The 16,199-nt window shown below is 35.9% G+C and overlaps 1 protein-coding gene across 1 annotated transcript in view; it reads right to left on the bottom strand.

The window, feature by feature from the left end:
- Nucleotides 1-553: 553 nt before the first annotated feature.
- The window catches only part of MARCHF11 (membrane associated ring-CH-type finger 11), a 28,148-nt gene continuing 12,502 nt past the window's right edge, over nt 554-16,199 (bottom strand). The window contains exons 3-4 of the mRNA XM_068162043.1: nt 9,827-10,019; nt 554-2,844 (exon numbers count right to left, since the gene is read on the bottom strand). Coding sequence (XP_068018144.1) covers nt 2,522-2,844; nt 9,827-10,019 — 516 coding nt within the window. The 3' untranslated portion in view covers nt 554-2,521. The remainder of the gene's footprint in view (nt 2,845-9,826; nt 10,020-16,199) is intronic.

Here is a 16,199-nt window from a genome sequence, read left to right as displayed (position 1 = left end):
CTGCTCAAAGGGCTGCTTTTGTGGTTGAGGGGAGAGCAGTGTATGTCATTTACCTCAACCCCAATGAGGCTTCCCACACTGTCTGCCACAATATTCTTCTTTCATGCTCAGGACATTGAGGTCTGAATAGTTGGATAATTTGATTGCAAAAATGCTGGAAAGATGATTTGGTCCAGAAAATGGTGATTAATGGAACCTACCCTGCCTACAGGCCAGCAGTAAGTAGGCTAATGCAGGAGTCTGTGCTGGGCCCTGACCTGTTTGACATATTTATCACTTACCTGGAGGAGATGACAGACAGTTCTGGTGATGTGGAGTTGTGGTTCTTCTGGGAAAGTGGGCTTCATTTAAGTAGTAATTAACAGCGAGTAATTTCCAGTCACACAGCAGGTTTCCCCAGACATAGCTTCTCTTATCTCCTGTTTCATCACAAATTCCTCCACTGGGAAATAGTTTAAAGATAATCTTATAGTTTATCAGTGAGACTGATGGTTGTATTCTGGTAGTTTCCCATGCAAGGAGACGCATTGGTTTGGTTTGGTGATTGCATTTTATTGTTCCTGGTTTGTGTACTGCTTTTCACATTAATTGTTTAAAGACTTGCAAGTCATCTGTAGGGTTAGTAAGTATAAATTTGAGCTTGTGAGACTGTAACGCAGAACGTTGGACCCTCTGTAAAGTTCATTGGCTAAATATTTATGAAGATTTAAGGAATTCTTAGGTTCAATGCCTAAGTTATTTCGATCTCCCTTTCAAGGGCATTTACTCTCTGAAGCAAGATAGTGCTCTCACAGGCATTTCAGCCCTACTTTTTTATCTTAATCTTCAACAAACTTAATTTGGAAATTATTTCCATTTCTATTTTATTAAATACTAGAAATTTTTCCATTAGACAAAAACAGAGAAGCAAAATTCACAGGATGGATTAGTTATCATGATAAATCATAGGAATCATTGATTACTATTTTTTTCAGCTGGAAAAGACGTTTAAGATCACCGAGTCCAACCATTACCTAATTCCACCAAGTCTGGTGGTAAACCCTGTCTCTGACTGTAGTTCTCCACATGCTCCTTTCATGACTTCTTGTAGATGGGCTTCACATTTGCCAGTTTCCAGACAATTGGAGCCAGGACTGCTGATAAAATTATGGACAGTGGCTTAGTGAGCACTTTCACCAGCTCCCTCATTACCCTTGGGTGTATTTCATCCTGCCCCATGGACTTGTGCGTATTTTAGTGGCACAGCAGGTCACTAATTGTCTCCTCTTGGAGTACAGGGCTTCATTTTGCTCCCCATCCCTGTCTTCCAGCTCAGGGGACTGGGTATCCAGTAAACAATTGGTCCTACTACTAAAGACTGAGGCAAAGAAAGTATTGAGTACTTCAGCCTGTTCTTTATCCTTGACCACTGTGTTCCCCCCTGCATTCAACAACAAAAGACAGAGATTTGCCTTAGTCCTCTTTTGTTGCTAATATACTTGTAGAACCATTTCTTGGGTTTAACAGCTGAAGCCAGAAAGATGAATAATGGCTCATTTTTAATGTCAGTTTGTTACCTGACAAAATTAGGGCTCTGAATTATTTATACTTCAGTTTCCATTAGGATTTATTATTATTCCAGCGATTGCAATGTACCTTTATTCTTTTTTAATAAAACAAAACAAAGCAAAACAAAAAAACCTCTGAGATGTCAATGCCTTATAGTTAGGATGGCACTAGAAATTCACAGGCTTTTAGCACCACACATTTAGCACCATGACTTGCAAGGTCACGTCCTTTCTGTGCACAGGCACAGCACCAGCACCCTACGGGTCGCAGAGACTCAAGAAGAAGTGCAAGACTCTTTCCCTGTTTGTGTTATACTTATGTCCGACATCTTGCACATCCATGTGAAAGAGAGAAAAGAGAAGATTTCACATCTTCCCTTATGTTTTGTCGAACACCCAATGGACTTTTTTTTGCCTTTAAGGCAAGGGAGAATGTATCCCTTACTTACTTTCATCCACCCGAAGTGAGCTACAAACAACAAAATAAAGACAGAATTGAAAGAATATTTGGCTCGTGCCAACATCCCTTTTCTTTTTGGAAGAGGGTTTTTCATTTCAGTCCTCATGAAAGTGAAAAAAAAAAAAAACCCAACCAGTAATGTATTAAAGGCAGAGTTAATGAAAATACATTTACTTTTTTCTTTTTCTTTCTTTTTTTTTTTACTTAAAAATCAGTTTCCTCACCACTCAAAGACCTAGAAGTTACACTGTATTGTATACACCTCAGGTACAAATTGACAAAAGATCTAATAAACCAGACTATATAAAAATCAAGAGACTGGGCTCTTTTTCCAGCCAAAATGTACTTGTGTTTTAGCTGATCTTATAAAAAGCATTCTGTTTTTCTTTTAAAAAAAAAAAAAAAGGTATGTCTATTTTTTCAAGTGTTTATGGTTTCACCATTCATCACAACCACATTTCAAAGTCCATTAACATCAGAGCACATTATCTGTGTTGCACAGTGAACATAATCTTTACACTGAGGTCACTCTCATCACTACTTCCCCAGAGCCATTATCCTCTGATGAATCTTCCTGAGGTCTCATGCGGTTGAACAGGTGTAAGAATACATAGCCACACTGAAATCTTGGTGAACTTAGCTGTGTTGGATGCACTAAACTTCTATTTCTAAATGCAGTCAGTGGTAGCCACAATGTCCTTCCTGCTGAAGATTCTCCCCGGTTGCTCTCCTCTATGTCTGTGGCTTTATCGTAATTTAACACATCCCAGTGTAGATTCACAGCCCTCCAGCGCTTAAACACTCGATAAACAGATGCACCTTCATGGACTATGAGTCCTGAAATTGAGAGAAGAAGAAAAAGAAAGGTTTGTACAGAATGTCAGTAGATAACCTTTTGAGAGCAAACAGAGATGTAAGACATTGTAAGGAATATGGCAACTGCCAGAGCCTAATAAAGAACTTGTAACTGTACATATGTAACGTAACTGGTTACCCATGCGTTTAAGACTGGGAGGGAGGAATGTGTGTGGATGAAATAAAATTGTTCTGAATGCAAGCTCAACATAGCCAATTCTGAAATAATCTGAGCATGCCTAACTAAATAAAATATTTAGACATAAGTAACCCAATATATAAGAACCTTACTGGTAGATTTGTAAATGGACTGTTTACACTAGTGTTATCCTTGTTCATGGCAAGTACTACTTATTTACTGAGATTTGGACCGGTTTAATCAGATCTTTCAATGGGTCAGACCTGCAATGGGCAGGATGGTCTTAAATTTGTTTAAGCATGTTTTGTAGAATTCAGCACAGCTGCAAACAAATGTCACTCTTTTCACATTCTTAGTTCAACTTGGGAGTACGGAAGATGTAGGAAAACCTGAAACATCTTGAGTATAGTGACTTTCCTATCTTGCTTCAGTAGAGAAGAAATTGAATGTTACTATCAGCTACAATGAGCATGGCAAAGATGATAGATTTTCTTCTTTCTCTTCAAAATTCAGTAGACAAAAGTTGAGAAACCTATTTTTTGTTGTGATCCAGGAAGTCTTTTAAAAGATCCTTTAAGGAAAATACAGATTATCTGGAGACCTCAACAGATACATCTGCTTATGAACTTCAGTGTAGCTAATATCTATGCTTATTGTATGTATTCAAGCAATTTGCTTAAGTGAAGCTCTTTCTTTTTAATATGTATCTATAAATGTACATTTATTTATACATATGCTCTCAATGTGTATGGATTTGCTGGGGACATGAATGAGGCTTCCTTCTTATTAGATTTTTCCCTCAAACAGCCTCTAACTTACATGGTTCTGAGCAACGTGGCTTTTTTATCTCTGGCTCCCTGCCAAAAACATTTATATGCTTTTGTCCAGTGTGTTTCTTGCCTAAAATTTTACTACACATAGCCACATCTCCAAAATGATCTGCGGTGTCCTTTATCCCAAGAAATTGTACCCTACCTGCTCCTACTCAAAATTGTGATTCAAGTGGCTGAGGTCTCTTAGCATGGTTAACTGATACCACATAGGAGATGTTCAAAGAAAGATGACACAAGCAGAAAGGATGATTAAAACATTTATATGAACAGCAAACCTCAGATTCAAGTGCAGTGGTTTGCAGATAGCAATGCCTACACAGTTTTAAAGATTACACTGAAAGATGGATAAACGCAAAGATAGCTTTCAGAAGGACATGACAGCAAATGTAGCATCTCTGTAAGGCTTTTAAGTTGCCTAGAATTCATTGAGCATCTGATACAACAAAATTAACAGAAAATAAATGTTAAATATTTAAATACACTTTGTATCAGCATAGAATTTTAGTGCAAAATTTTTCTTGGTTGCAAATGTCTATCTTCACCTTCTCAGATATATATAAAGGAACCTGTCCTAAAAATGAACCAGCCACATTAATAGAGTAATGGACCTTCAAGAGTGGCTATATTGTCTTTAAAAGCATAAATGTATTTGATCACTTGCAGAATGTACAAACCAAATATGCCATCATTTTATTGCTGTGACAAAGATAGCTCTCCCCCTCTTTAATTTCCTATAGAATGTAAGAGAGATGGGCATAATTTTCCCTCTACTTGTCACTGAATCATTGTATTCTTTGGCCCAATTTTCTTCAAGACAGTGCTGATGGAAAACTGAGAGAACCTATTTACCCTAATGAAAAGATTTTTGATACCTGCCTAAATTCCACTGGGAAGGAACAACATATTTCAGAGTTGAGAAGGGAGCAGTTGAGAATAGATCAATGAGGTACAGGAAGTACATTTGAACAGTCAAAATATTCTCCCAAAATTATGACAGAAGTTGTAGAACGGCTTCTTTTAGTGAACTCTGGTTTGTACCGATTTTGAGCTTTCAGGATTCACTGAAATGACGTTTTCAAAGTTTTCAAAACAATGCCAAGAGAGGTTATCTCTAGCATGGAACCTGTTAGTCACATTCTCTAAAACTGAACCAAATGACCAAATATTGCAAGACTTGTAATAAAGCAGTGCTAAAGCGGGAAAGGAGCATTTCCATATCCTTCCCATTAAAAAAACTTTATTTCCCATCAAATAAAACTACAAAGACCTATGCAGAAAAGATGAAATAATTCAAACAGATAATTTGTCTTTCCAGGAGACACAGGGCGGGGGGAAAGCTCTCACCACCAACACTTTCAAGATCACAAATAAAGCGAAATCTGGGTAAGGATTAAATCATAGAATCATTTCAGTTGGAAAAGACCTCTAGGATCATTGAGTCTAACAGTCAACCTAACATCACCATGGCCATTAACACGTCCCAAAAATGCTGAAGATTTTCAGGTCCAGACAAGTTCTGATGCTCAAACTGTAAGTAGCTAGTCACTAGTGGGAAGCTGTAAGACAAGAGCGAAGAATTCACTTTTACTCATGAGTTCCATGGAAATGAATGAGGATATGAATAGAAAGCAAGGATAAATCCATGAACAATACTGACTTGTTCAAAATATCATGATTCTAATGGCACAAAGGACATAGCTGCACAATCCCAGGGGAAAAAAGAAATGTACCTATTTGACCCAAGAGGAAGTGTTATAATTCACTACCGTTAGATGTTCTGAAATTCTGTCCAATTAATATCACAGGGAATAGAGTTTTGGGACCAGGAAAAGTGTCCTAAGGTTCGAGGAAGACCACACCATGAGGATTTATTTCTGTGATGTGGGAATTGTAGTAGGATCCAGACAACAGGATTACAGAGACACCAACATTTTCTTTTCCATTACTGCCAAGTACTGTGAGATTCTTTCACTCTGTTTAAAGGATTTTTTATGCTGAGTCACAAGAGCACTTGAAATTTTTCATACTGAATGTTTTTACAAGCAGGCAACTCATCTCAGTTCATTCAGATTTTGTGGTACTAGGTTCCTAATAGGTGTCATTTATCACACTAATTTTACTTATAATCACTTTGGAATGGTCCTCCTCCCAGAAAATCACAAGCTTTTACTAGGGAATAAAAGACTCTTTGCAGAAACAGACTTTGCCACCGGACAAAATGCCATGCCTTCATACTATTCTAGGGCCCAGAAGACACTGACAAAAAAAAAAAAAAGTCAATAAATTGCTCAAAGCACTGAAGCAAAACGTGTTCACTCCAACCCCTGCAATGTAACTCCTCTGAACTATTTAGAACTAATGTGAAGAAAGAAAAAAAAAATTAAAAGATACTTTCTGACTGGAGAAATATTAAGTGCATTCATTATACCTAACTTTGGCCTGTCTATTTTCACAACTAAGTGAATGTTACAAGAGCAGGGGAGAAGAAAGACTCTTTCAGATGACTATTCGAAGCTCCAGTGGGCTCCTCCCATTTCTTAGTCCCTTGCTGTAGGACTACTGGCAGTACCTATGTTTCTAGTGCAACGTTATAACTGCTTTTCACACTAAAGGAGTTGCTCTGGTGTTCTGAGATTGCAAATGAGCTGTTATTATGTGTGAGAGATTTTGTTCATGTTAGATCCATTTATGACTACTAATTAGGATTGCATTCCAGTGAAGATACATAAAATTATATGACTTAACTGCTGCAAGAATTGTTAGGTCTCCTAATAGATTGGCAAAGGCTGGGTGTACTGTCCTCCAGTGGCTATGTAAGGGATTTATATTATTCACTGTTTTCATACTAATTCATTAACTCACTCTCTTTGGTAATCCCTACATGGATGATCTGATCCTAGCACTATCACTGCAATAGCTTTGGGTTTCACACACAATAGTTCTACTTGATTAAAGTATTCAAAGGTTTGCCTGAGGTAAATTTCCACCAAAAGCAAATTTGAGAGACAACAGCTTCATAACTAGCTTAGATACAGAAAAGTGCATACTAGTGACTTGTACTGTTGAAACTAAAACAGATAAGCAGAGATGACCCTGTTTGAAATAATTCTTAAAAAAACTAAAATAGAGTAGAACAAGGTGAACAATGAAAATACAATACTGGAATGAACAGAACATATCATATTGGTAACCTGTAATCTTTGGGATATTTCTTCTGTGATAAGTAAAACAAGACCAAGAATTACTTGATATGCTACGTGTGGTATATAAATCAGTCATTGGGAAAACAAATGAATATGTGTGAGTTTGCAAAGTTGCCAGATAAATATTCAGTACCTTCAGGCAAACTGCTTTTAAAAATATGACCACACAACATTTCCAAAAGTACGGCTGTTTACACTTCACAAATGACCAAAAACATTCACATTGGTTATGCAAAGCTATACGAAGGCACAACTGAAGTCTTGGTCATATCACAAATAGCTCAAGCACTTGTTTTGAAACGTGTTGCCCAGGAAAACCTGTAAGTCTGAATAGACTTTTCATTGAATTAAAGAATGAATCCAGTTGGAGTATAGGTATTCACTCACTGCAAATCTGGTTGGAAACCAAGAGAATGTCATGGATGACTAAACACAAATGCGAGGAGATACTAAGTGAGAACTGTGTCTGGCTGTAAGCATTACGAACCTTATGATAGGAGAGATTATCTACAATATGCAATGGTCAAATCATATGATAATGCCTTTGGGGAGTCATCAGCATAATGGACAGTGTTGTGGAGTTCTAAAAGTCATTCATGAGCAATAATTACATCCATCTATTAGAAAACTTTAATTCAATGTTTTAATCTAAAACTATCCATTTACAATTCCTTGCTTTCTGATGAAAGGAACAGATAAAACAGGCTTTACAAGCTCAGAGAAAGCAGATTACATGAAATTATTTGTGAGTAAGTGGGCTGAACAAATCTGGATCATCAGAATTTTGCAATTACAAAGCCTCCTTTACACAGCATCCTGAATTTCAAGATACACTTTAGTAAACTGTTAAGTCATATTTGCACTGAACTTCATAATTACATGTCAGTGTCCAAATAAGCTTATAGTCAATTTTACACTAAAATTGTTATTTATGATAGAAGGATAAATTATGTATTTATGTAACTGTAGGCAAGTCAGTTTATCTGGTGGGTGAAGGCAGCTGCATATATGCTTTGTTCATGCATGGTGCCAGTTAAGCTAGAAAATCCACAGTCATATGAGGTACACATTCAGTAGTTTCCAGTTCAGAGGTGGCTTGAGCCTGGCTGCATTGAAAAGCAGCTACCTGACTGCATGTACCAGTCAACTGAAGACTCACCTTCCAACAGTTCACTTCTATAGATCATCTGATCACTCACAGATGTTCTCAGATGATATTGAGATTAATTTGGCTTGGGCATTTTAACAGTCAAAGAAATGGAAAGAAACAGAAAAAGTTTGAAGTAACTGGCTATTCACAATAGTTCGTGCATACCAAAGCAATTTTTCTGCAATCTTAAGTAATCTTTGTGGGGGAAAAAAGGCCAACAAAAAAGGCAAAACAAAATGAAGAACCCAAAACACAACAGAATTCCATATACATGAAATGTTTAGAATACCTGAAAGTACATTTTTGTCTTCACATATTTTTTTAAACAACAGTAAAACCCCTGTACTGAGGGTAGGGCTGGAAAAAGATGTATTCAGAAATTAGTATGTAAGAGGACATGTAGATGAGCACTCTTTTTTATTACTTAAAAACTGAACACTTGTCCAGAGTAACAAAGACATGGATTCTCTTAATTTTTCTGTCTGGGAAGAGTTGGGTTCACAGAAAAAAACCCTGTGCTCTAAAACTTTCCAGAGTGGGCTTCTCAGAAAAATTGCAAAATAAGCATAACTGCTTATTCAGATTAAACACAATTTCTTCTACTGTAATGGGATGATTTCAGTAAAAGATTATATGGCTTTATGGTTGGAGGAAAAAACCTTGATACTAGGAATCATTGTTTCTTTGCACCTTAATGAGCAGAAATCAGCACTGTCTGATGATCTTCGGGGTCTCTTCCAACCTTAGTGATACTGTGACACTGTGATACTGTGAATTCCTATTTATGAAATCAGGATAACATCAACATTTACCACTCAGGAATCTCAAAACATTTCAGTTCTGGATTTTCTTGGAATTGCAATTCTAGGAATGTGTTTTAATGTTTACTGCAATTATTATTTTTTATCTGGAAATAGTAGCAACTACTTTTATAATAAATTCAAGGCTGTTTTATCAAACACTGAAAGGACTCCTATTTAAATACTTCTGGATTCAGTATATTTGCAGGAATTTCAAAACTGATCAAAATAGCTTCGCAGTACTTTGAATTTTCTTTTATTTCAGCTACAATTCAATGGCATAACAGTTCTTAATAGTAAAGTTACTATAGTTAGCCCTGTAAGAGTGTTTCATAACCTTTTGTGATGTACAAAGAAAGAACTCGTGCCTGTCTTCTCTGCTCTTCACTATTAGTAGCACAGTGACCTATGTAAGCCTGTGCAAATTAATTTTGGAAATGTAGTTTGATGATATCCTCAAGGGCTTCCTCTGTACTTCAGGATAGTACAATCAAATGCAAAGTGGCATTAACACATTAGACGTTTCATAATGTCTTTGTCATTTTCTTCTATGTAACTTCCTGAACTTAGCTAGCTGCCTGTTTCTTTCAAGAAATTGAAACTTATCCTGTTCTCTTCACTAATATCTTGGGAAGACACTTCGGTGAATCTGAGGGTGAAGCTTCTTTGGTTCTCTTTGCAGTATTTGTAACGCTGTAAAAAGCAGTATTTGCCAAAGGTATGAGCTGAGAATAAATCTGCAACGAACTAGAGCGATCAACTAGAGTGACCAATTAGAAAAATAAAGACAGCCACATTCTTAAACCACAGTCTGTGCTGTTTAAAGATTTTGAGCTTACCTATGCATACTAGATCCATAAAACCATACATTCCATAGCAGATTTGAAAAAGGATGTCCTTTCTTTGCCATACTGCATAAGGGCTGAAGGCTGACCATAGAAGCCAAGTCACACTTGCTACTAAGAACAGAGATCCTAGGATTACAGCAACCATCTGCACTTTCTCAACCAGTGTTATAGTAATGCTTTGCCACTAAAAAAGAAACAAAGTTGTATAAGATACAAATGTTATTTTCTGTGATGGTACATTCAACTCCACTTTTGTCCTGAAATCAGAAATTTTTAATATTTATACATATCTTCATAGTACTATCCTCAATCCTGTCTTTTTTTCCTATTTCACTTTTAGTTAAAGCGAAATAACTGTTGCATCCCCATCCCCTCCAGCATCGCTATCATCATCAACTAGCTATGAACTTCAGAAGAATTCATAGTTGCCTTTCTGTTTTGAATAAACTGGCAAAAAATATTTAGTCTTAGGAATGGAACACAGCCTTTCATATTAGTAACCAAATTAACAGACTTTAAAAAAAGAAATGTTGGGAGCACAAGCTTAATTATGTTTTATGTTAGTGTGACAAGTTGAAAGTGACAACTTTCCTTTACATCCCACACCCTAAAAGTCTGAAGCCATTTTCCACTTTCCTGCTGCACATCAAAGAAGTTCCAGACATATCAAGGGAGTTGGCTTTCTCTGCATAAACCAGTGCCAACAGTAGAAAGAGGCACCTGCAGCCACAGGTGTCCAACTGAAGATAGTTAAAAAACCCATTTATTTTCATTGCACCCCAATTATGTCCACCTTTCCAGAGAAGGCTGTATCCTCCGTGTGAGGTGACTCAGATTTATGCTGTGACAAGATTTAAATGAAAAAACAGAATGCTTACTGAGTTCTGTCAAGATAAGAATAGAAATAAAATTATGTTAAAACAGAGTCACAAAAGCAAAACACAGCATAAGATTACCCTTAACATATATGGTCTTTCTTGGCCATAATTGTCTACATTATCTTGGCCAATTGTCTAAATTATCTTGCCATCACCTACTCCAGAGCCAGTATGCAGACTCGGTACACTGCCATCTTTCCTGTTCCTAATTTTGAACATATCTGCCCCTTATAAAATTGCAACAGGGAACAGCTGGAGAAAGGTGGAGAAGTAAGGGTTTTATTACCTCTTTTCCAGTCTGGCAAGAATTTTTCTCTTTTTCCTGTTGCTTTATGAAAGGTCTCTCTTTTTACTAGCAATTTGGTACCCAGTACTGTATGACCAGAGGATGAAGAATAACTCACGTTGCAAGGGGCTGTGGGAGGTGTCTAGGTCAACTTTCTACTCAAATCACCATCCATAAGCAACCTGTTTGCTTCTTGACTGTCTGCAGGTTGAAATGTCAGGACTGAAATTCATAAAACTTTCTTTAGACTCTTTAGAGTTATGTTCAACAAAATAATTTTTCATTTATGTGAAGCCAAATAGCGTGACTTGGCAGAAAATGGTCAAAAATGCTATTAGTTATGTATTTGTATTTCTTTCTATCTTCTTTCATTCTTGGTGGGAGACAGACCTGTAATAAATATGTTCATAATGCCTGAAATCAAAGTACATTTACAGGAAGTAAAGCTTTAACTATCACAAAATGCTAAACAGTCAAATTCATGGAAGAAGCTGGCAATAAATTGAAAAGACTGGTTTGATTTTCTTTCCCTGTAAGTTTTACTGAGTGTGGGTACAAAATAAAAGAATTGAACAGCTCGTACTGAGACTGGCACATTTTTCACATAATAAAGGTATTCTGTAGCTATGAAACTATACACATGTAATAAGTTTGGAAAGTTCAGTTCTCTACTTAGCCATGCACAGTACTAGTAATTAGGCAACAAGAGGAACTACACAGGATTGTATTGTTTGGTAGCACTGCATTTCATAACAAGGCTTGTGAAAAGGAACTGCAGTTGTAGTCATATTATTTTCTTCTACCTGAAGTCTTACTCATGGCATAACTAATATGCATGTGCATACACTCTAACAGACACCCAGGAACAAAAGACTCTTTTTTCTAAGAGTAAGATTCTTTTAAGAGTACCAACAATCACTTAAACCATATCTGATTTCTCACAGTTATTTATGCTATTGTGTGCCCTGTTGCTTCACCTTTTAATGCCAAATGAATAGCTTACAATAAAGAGATCACAAAAATCATGTAGTAAAAATAATTCAGGGATAGTTAGTGTTGATAAATTGCATTTAGTATTTGACGAACTGAATTGCTTAACATTCAGAATGTAATGATCTCATTATTAGAGTGTCATATTTTAAATCCATTATTTCCATAAATGCTTCTCATTTTCTTCATACAACTTGCCTCACAACTCTTAATTGCTCATGATTATAAATTGGCTTCCTAATTTGGTTTTGTCATTTGTCATAACTGGTAACTGTTCTTCTAGGCAATTTCATCAAGTTAGAAAAGCTCTATACAGCCTTTTAGTGTCAGCTTCTGTAAAGTACATGGCACTAAAAGATATTATGAGAAAGATTACTGTTTTCCCCATAAAAAATAGAAATTGAAAGACAATATTAAATTTTATGTAACTAACTATAATAAATGTAATTTGTCAAAGATCCACTAATAATCATTTACATTTTTATGAAATATGATTTCCTTTCATATTCCTTCCCATGGTATCTGTGGTGTCATGATGTACTATGTGATTTCTGCTGTCCATTAAAAGAACACATTTTACTTTAATTTACAATGATGACAAAATCTTCCCTTGAAAATGGTGCCTTCATAAACAAACTATAATTCATGCTTTTTATTTTAATGTAATATTGTCCATCCCTTGAAAACTTTCTACACATTTACTTCTGTTGACACTTCCTTATGTTTGGATTTTGCCATCTTTTATTTACTACTGCTCTTCATTTTAAGAATCAGCTGGTAGACTAGAACATCAATGGTACGCTGTAGTCCTAGTGCTGACCTCAGAAATATTGCTCCTCTTTTCTTCTAAGGGCTTTGTCAAGCAGAAATACTTCATAACCCTTTTTGGTTTGTTGTTTGTTTGTTTGTTAGTGTTTTGGTTTTGGTGTTTTGGGTTTTTTTTTGAGGTTGAAAGAGGTTCAAAGGTTGAAAGAAAGATGCTGCCTTGATGGCCTAATTGTTGAAGAATAAGGTTAACATAGCTATATGCATGGGCTAATTAACATGAAGAAAAATATAATATTCAAAGATCTGTCATCTTCAACGTAAATCAGTATTAACTTAGATTTCTTTTAATGGTGTCTTGTAAAAGCCCATTGATCATTGTACAATATATAGTAGGAAGGTAAACTAAAAAGTACTGAGACTGTGCTTGCGCTTAGAATATAAGAAAAACACCTGCAATTAAGTTTAGTCTAGTGGCCTATTTCATCAGTATTACAAACATTCCATTGATATGAATATATTTGATGAAAGGCAGTGAGTTAAAAATACTACTTGATGTGAAAAAATACTATTTCTACTATAAAGTGGGAACTACTTAATTTGTGTTGCAGCTTTAGGGGAAATACTGAGTTTCATTTCAACCTAGATGCACTCTTGATAGCATTATCTGAAAATTACTTAAGAACGACTGAAGGAAATCAAAGCCTGACATGGCTGTTTCATTCTCTGCAGCCAAAAGATGATCTGCAAAACTGAAAACTTAGGTCAAGTGTAGACTGTTATCTTATAGATAGATCTGGATCCCTGGAAAAACACTGAGGAAGAAAAGATGCAACCCCACAACATTCTATTTACTCAGAGGATGTTAAGTCTCAGCAAGAGTATAAATGAGATGTGTGAAGGAGATATTAACAATTTTCATTCTGTCTAGTCACTTCAGAGAGTTAACCATGTTTGCCTGAAGCTATGATTGTGTATCTCATTATGATATTAATGCACTCACCAAGGATGCATAAAAATTGCTCAGCATAGGACAGAACACAAAATACTCTTCCTCAAAAATGCCCTGGCCACTAGCCACTATATAGAAGGACCACAAGTTCCTGAGCATTTCTGTTGATGTCCTTTCATTTATCTTATTGCAAATAAGTAATTCAATTCATTTACTGCAGCTCGTATGTCATCTGCTAGCTGGGCTTTCTGAAAGGGTTGGCTAGTCTTTCTCTTTTTGACCATATGAATATAGTTATACAACCCATGAAAGGTTTTTCTGAGAACATTCTGCATTGTAATGATTGGTGTATTCCTTTGTGAGAGACCTTGACTCGAACCCATTTTTCATCTGAGTTAAAGCATAAATTTCACATTCCACCGCTAAAGATACCATTTTAATAACTGAGATTTACACAATATTAAGGATATTCAGTAGTAGAACTCCTTCCAAGAAATGTGTTGGAACACTTCCAGTCCCAATAGCTGTTCCCTTAACCAAAGAGAAAGCAAATGTAATTCTTTGTGATATATATAAAAAAGGAACTTCAGATTATGAGGGTAACAAAAAGACTACAGTAACATAAACTGAGCTTTTGCCTTGTCCAATCCCTGAACAACATGATGTGTATCTTGGGTGAAGATTAAAAGGCAGGATGATAACAACACCAAGCTATTATCTACTAACATGTAACCATGAACAAGGCAATCTGTGGCTCTCTCTTGTACAAAATCTGGCAGAATCTCCTCTAAAAATAGGCTGGAATATAATTTATTAGATTATGGGAAAAAAAATCTACTTATTTTGCTAATCAATCAAACTTGCCATAAATCTTCACTTGGAGACAATTTAGTCAAAATTACAAAGTTTTAGACTGCAAAAATGAGTATGGCAGCATGCTGCTTGAAAATTTTGCCTAATGAATGAATTAACTCATTATTACAATTGTTTTATATATCATAAATTATGTATAATAATATTAGAATTATATAAATTATGCACACATTTATAATCCCAGTCATAGAATACATTCTCGTTATATTGTTAGCAATAATTAATTACATCAGTTACCATTTTAAATATATAATAAACAGGAAAATTTAAATAGTTACTTTAGGGTTTTTTTTCCAGGTACTGCTACATAGTCACAAATACAAGCTATTAAGTATTTTTCTTTGACTCTAATAGTTTGGGTTTGATCATTGAGTTAGTTATAAGACTCCATTTTTAAGATCTGAAAAAGTGTAAGAGGTAGCAATTCATTACTGAAAATGGCAATTTACAAACTAAGTATCATAAAATATGATAGCTCTATCTGTCAAGAAAGGAAAGAGTTGCCTTTGTAGTGCATGGTACGTCAGAAAATCTGTTTCTCTCTAACTTTATCATGAATATGTCTGAAAACCCTTGGAGTAATTAAATTCAACTGCACAATATAGCTGATGCTTTTGAACACCGAAAATAGCTGGGTTTCTGACTTGTGTTGTGCATCAGCCAGCAGCAATGTCCATAAGTATCAAAACCTGTAATATCCATTCATATTATTGTGTTTGAAAATCCCCAAGCTACAAATTGTTCTTGGCTTAATAGTGCATTTATGACTTTTACATAACCCATGTACCATGTCTTGAAGTACAAGTACAGACATAAACCAGCCTCGCTTTATCTCAAATTTAAGCAGCAGCTAAGAGAATAAAAGGCAAGTGTATACTGTCCATGTGGAAAACACACTTTTCAAGGAACTGCTCTAGAAATTGTAATTTTTCAAGTTTACATTTATAAACACAGTCACATCCTGTTGTCTACACAATAGTCCCCTCTTTACATTTGCTAATGACATATAACAGAGGTGTTGCTCTTCTTTTCAGAACAGCAGCTCTCAGATTGCTCTGTCCTACAGTCATTACTATTTCTGGATTCTTTAATATTAACTGCAACACCTAAGCTATGAAGAAACTAGTTTAGGGCACTCTTGGAAAAACAACCTTGTGGTCCTATAGGAGTCCTGAGACAACTTGCTATGCACTTGGGAAAGTATTTGCACATGGACTCCTGCTCTTTTTAATCTCTCTGGAATGGATAGAAACAGGCAAGTAGATCTTCAAATGCTCCTGGTTCTGCCATTTTATTAAGACACACAATTACCAATAGCCAAAATGTCCTTAGAAGGATGACCCCTAATGAAGCGAACAGGGCAGGTTTTTCCATTTCACGTAGAATTCTTGCTACTCACTAGATTTTAAGAAACATGAAGACTACAAGCTGAGAAAGTGCAGAGCATCTAAGATTAGTGACTACAAACAGAGCGAATGGAATATGTCTCAGCTATTATAAGATCTAATGACTCAGACATCTGGTAAGGGGAGGACTTTATACACTTCTTTGGGTATATTTGCCCAGTCAAATCTGACTGGCTATAACTTACCCAGCATCTGACTCTGAAGTAGAGAATAT

Source organism: Melanerpes formicivorus, unplaced genomic scaffold, assembly GCF_026170545.1.
Source record: "Melanerpes formicivorus ecotype bairdi unplaced genomic scaffold, bMelFor1.0.p_v2 SCAF_61, whole genome shotgun sequence".
Lineage (NCBI taxonomy): Eukaryota > Metazoa > Chordata > Aves > Piciformes > Picidae > Melanerpes > Melanerpes formicivorus.
Note: the sequence above shows the minus strand (reverse complement) of the source record. Positions and strands in the feature narration are given on the sequence as shown.